The following is a 3,758-nucleotide window of genomic DNA, read 5'->3' on the forward strand; positions in this document are numbered from 1 at the left end:
AAATCAGGGCGTTAACGTTTTATATAAGTCTAAAACAACGAATCAACGTGAGGTGTCAATGTTGACCTTAAGGAGAGGAGTAGAATCGTTCTAGCAATTTTGTCCTCGTCGCACGCCGTAGTTTGGGGCACCGGCGCAGCTGTGGTTGCTGCAAACAGGTGAGTCTCTGAAAACGAACTACACAATAACTCTATTTAGCTCTGGGGGGGTTCTGTTCCTGTTCCGAAGTTGCGAGATTGTGAACTTTGTGTCACACTATCGACATAGGCCTCAAAGTCGCGCGATAAAATGACAGCTAACAAGCTAGCTAGCAAGCCGCAGCTAAAAATACTCCGAAGCGGTGACAGCTAGCAGGCTAGTAGGTTACAGATAAAGGCTTTAGTAGATGCCGTGATTGTTTTTGCTTACTTTTTCCTGTTTACTTAAAAACCACCTGATGGATGGTCTTCTAAGATTGATAGAACGGTTGTGCATTGATCAAGGAAGAATTCATTAAAGTTTTGGGGTGGATTTAAGATTGTAATAACGGAACCGTTAACTTGTATCGTGCGAGGCAGCCGGATCCTCGCCACACAACATTTCATGTTTGGTAACGCCAACGTAATCTGGGTCTTGGATCTTTTACAGTCCTTGTAAAGTGACTTGAAATCCGCTTCTCGTTTCTGACTGACTGGAATGCAATGAAAGGAGAGCCCTTGATGCTTTTTTTGCACCCAGGTAAAAGCAAAAGGCATTATGGGTAACACAAGTGACAGGGCGGCCGCAGACCGCCATGGAGCCAAAGCCCAGCGCCCAGACAGCGGCGGCGGCGGCGGCGGCCACAAAGACCACGAACCCAGCAGCAAAATGGTGGACAGCGCCGATAACCCCAACATCTTCAACACGCACGGGGCGGAGTCCAAGGTGCCGCTGGACACAAAGACAGTTTATACTCGGTCACCGGGTAGCTGTAATAAGAATGCGTTGCTTTCAGGCGGATCCGGATGATCCGGTGAAACCCGGTCCTCAGGCTCGACCCACAGTCATCCGCTGGGCCGGGGGGGGGAAGGAGGTCTACATATCGGGCTCCTTCAATCACTGGAGCTCCAAGATCCCGTTGAATAAGAGGTGAACGTTGTTCTGAGCTTTATTTAAACTGTTTTAATAGAATGGCCATTAATACCCCCCCCCCCCCCCCTCATTATGCAGCCACAACGACTTCGTAGCGATCCTGGACCTGCCTGAGGGAGAACACCAGTACAAGTTCTTTGTGGACGGACAGTGGCTGCATGATCCGTCAGAGGTACAACCCGCAAAAACATAAGATGGGCGGAGCCTTAGAGCGCTGACTGGCGCCTTCCTCGTTGGCAGGCCGTCGTCACCAGCCAGCTCGGAACCATCAACAACCTGATCCAGGTGAGGAAGTCGGACTTCGAGGTGTTTGACGCCCTGCAGGTCGACTCGCTGGAGTGCTCCGACACGTCAGGTCAGATCTGCTGCATGTAAAGGACTCGCTCGATGACCTTTTAAATTTTTTTTTTTTACTGCCGATAGTGAAGTCCTGACTGGTGGATGTTTTGCAGATCTGTCCAGTTCCCCTCCGGGCCCTTACGGGCAGAAGCAGTACAGCCTCAGACCGGAGGAGCATTTCAAAGCCCCGCCCATACTCCCTCCACACCTCCTTCAAGTCATCCTCAACAAAGACACCAACATATCGGTCAGCGTCTCCGCCTCGCTGTCTCCGTGTCCTCACCGGCGATGGTCAGTTTTATTTGTAAGGACCTTCTCTCTCTCTCTCTCTCTCTCTCTCTCTCCAGTGTGACCCCGCCCTGCTGCCCGAGCCGAACCACGTCATGCTAAATCACCTCTACGCTCTCTCGATAAAGGTAATTATCTGAAATGAGGCAGAAGAGCAGGAAATATCCTAAAACTCTGGAACAATTATTTTAGGGGTTGGGAGATTAATTTTATATTCAGCTTTCTTTATTCTTTTTGACTTTGGCTTGAATTTTTTTTTTTAATCCTGTAACAGTGAATACGTGATACTTGGATTAATGTGATTTAATAATGTGTCATAGTCTTACAGCAATAAAAAGAACTAAATGTGCCAATAACTCTAGTTGTGAGGGAATATATTCTATGCTTGGATTAAGCTCCTGGTCCTTCGGCTCCGTCGCGGCTTGATCTCCGTTCCTCTGCTTCCTGGGGTCGGATCCCACTAAACGCAGCCCTCCTGTGTTTCCATCCTTTCAGGACGGCGTGATGGTGCTGAGCGCGACTCACAGATACAAGAAGAAATACGTCACCTCTCTGCTTTACAAGCCGATTTAAATGTCGCACTTGGTGCCGGAGAGCACGAGCATGTTTGTTACGTTTGTGTTGTGGCGTCACATTTTGCCAAATCTTGCACTGAAACAAGTCTACAGTCAAGACAAAGGCTGGCTTTAAAAAGGCTGCACTCCTCTCTACGTAGGGCTCTGAGCAGTGTGTGTGTGTGTGTGTGTGTGTGTGTGTGTGTGTGTGTGTGTGTGTGTGTGTGTGTACCTGCGTGTGGGAAGATGACACACACAGAGACTGACTAACTCACTGAGTGCATTCAAGTGTTTGCTTTACCTTTTCGATATATGCATGTGGGCGTGTTAAGCCGATGTCTCTTAGACAAAAAAGTGCAATGAAAGAGGAGAAGCGGCTCCTTGTGTGCCCCTCGGGGTTGACAGTTTGTGTGTCGTAACAGGACCTGCCTCTCTGACCGGGGGGGGGGGGGGGGGGGGCTGGTGGTCGGAGGTGGAGCCGTTTCCTTTATCCTCGTAGCATCCTGCGAGCCGGAGTGTCCGACGGAAGCTTTTAACTATGCAGCAGACGGTTCTCTGGCGGATGGAGTCTTTCTCTAAATACGATGACCTCAAAGCGAGTTCCAAGTATAAGAATGTACCGTACGAATGTCACATTTTTTTTTTAACGTGGTGATGATCGGGCGTCTTTGTGTGGATTCACAGGGACGACGACGACGTCGCACGGCTCTGCCACGAGTGTAAAGATGGCTCACGCGTGTTTTACATCCCCAAGCGCTTAAGTTTATATTTGTCATTGCTGTTGAGATCGGTTGCTACGCTACAGGATTCTAAAAGGGGCTCGCTGGAATCCCGTTGCAGTTCAACCAGAAGCGATGGAAGTGTTTTTATGTGCATGTCGAGGTTAGCCGCAAAGTTTAAGTGAGACTGGATGTTTAAGGATGCAACCAAAACTTGAATCTTACAAACCGGTTCATGAATGTTTTTGAATGCTTTAAGTCCGACTGATGAAGCACTTGTACAAGGTTTTACTTGTGTGCCAATAAAGAGACTCGCCTGTCCCTGGATCCTGCCTGTTGTCTTCTCTCTGGTGGTAGAGGCTAACATCTGTATCCTGATGGTCTGGATCTGTTTTCTACACTTTGATTCAGTTTAATGGATTAAATCAATACTCTTTAGAGACTGTACTTTTTGTATTATATTTAGAAATATATATATATATATAAATATAACCAGGAAATGGCTGTGAGTCTATAGAAGTTTAAACAATTTGGATATAGTCAGGAAATACTTATATGCCTTTAAAAACACTTCAGAATTCATGTCATCTGCAACGCTAATGACTGTAGATATAGAGTGTTGTAAATGCATTATAACACACTATGTATGAATGCATAAAAAGTCAGCATCTGATATTCTCTTATGAGATTTTTTGTGATGTTGAAATAATAAAAACCCAATTATTATAAAAAAAACAACACTAGTAAA

At 46.8% G+C, this 3,758-nt stretch overlaps 1 protein-coding gene across 1 annotated transcript; it reads left to right on the forward strand.

The window, feature by feature from the left end:
• Positions 1-122: 122 nt before the first annotated feature.
• On the forward strand, positions 123-2,744 carry prkab2 (protein kinase, AMP-activated, beta 2 non-catalytic subunit). Its single transcript, XM_068748545.1, has 8 exons — positions 123-158; positions 718-903; positions 974-1,107; positions 1,189-1,282; positions 1,351-1,465; positions 1,563-1,696; positions 1,797-1,865; positions 2,233-2,744. Exons 2-8 carry the CDS (start codon positions 736-738, stop codon positions 2,308-2,310), a joined length of 792 nt encoding a protein of 263 aa, XP_068604646.1. The 5' UTR covers positions 123-158; positions 718-735; the 3' UTR covers positions 2,311-2,744.
• Positions 2,745-3,758: the final 1,014 nt, after the last annotated feature.

The sequence above is a fragment of the Brachionichthys hirsutus genome, chromosome 15 (genome assembly GCF_040956055.1).
Source record: "Brachionichthys hirsutus isolate HB-005 chromosome 15, CSIRO-AGI_Bhir_v1, whole genome shotgun sequence".
Classification (NCBI taxonomy): Eukaryota; Metazoa; Chordata; class Actinopteri; order Lophiiformes; family Brachionichthyidae; genus Brachionichthys; species Brachionichthys hirsutus.

Bases quoted from the DNA above. Each gene is read 5' to 3' on its own strand.
- prkab2 (XM_068748545.1), top strand. From the start codon at position 736: ATGGGTAACACAAGTGACAGGGCGGCCGCAGACCGCCATGGAGCCAAA. The intron at 904-973 runs GTGCCGCTGGAC...CGTTGCTTTCAG, and splicing joins CGCACGGGGCGGAGTCCAAG to GCGGATCCGGATGATCCGGT. The intron at 1,866-2,232 runs GTAATTATCTGA...CCATCCTTTCAG, and splicing joins TCTACGCTCTCTCGATAAAG to GACGGCGTGATGGTGCTGAG.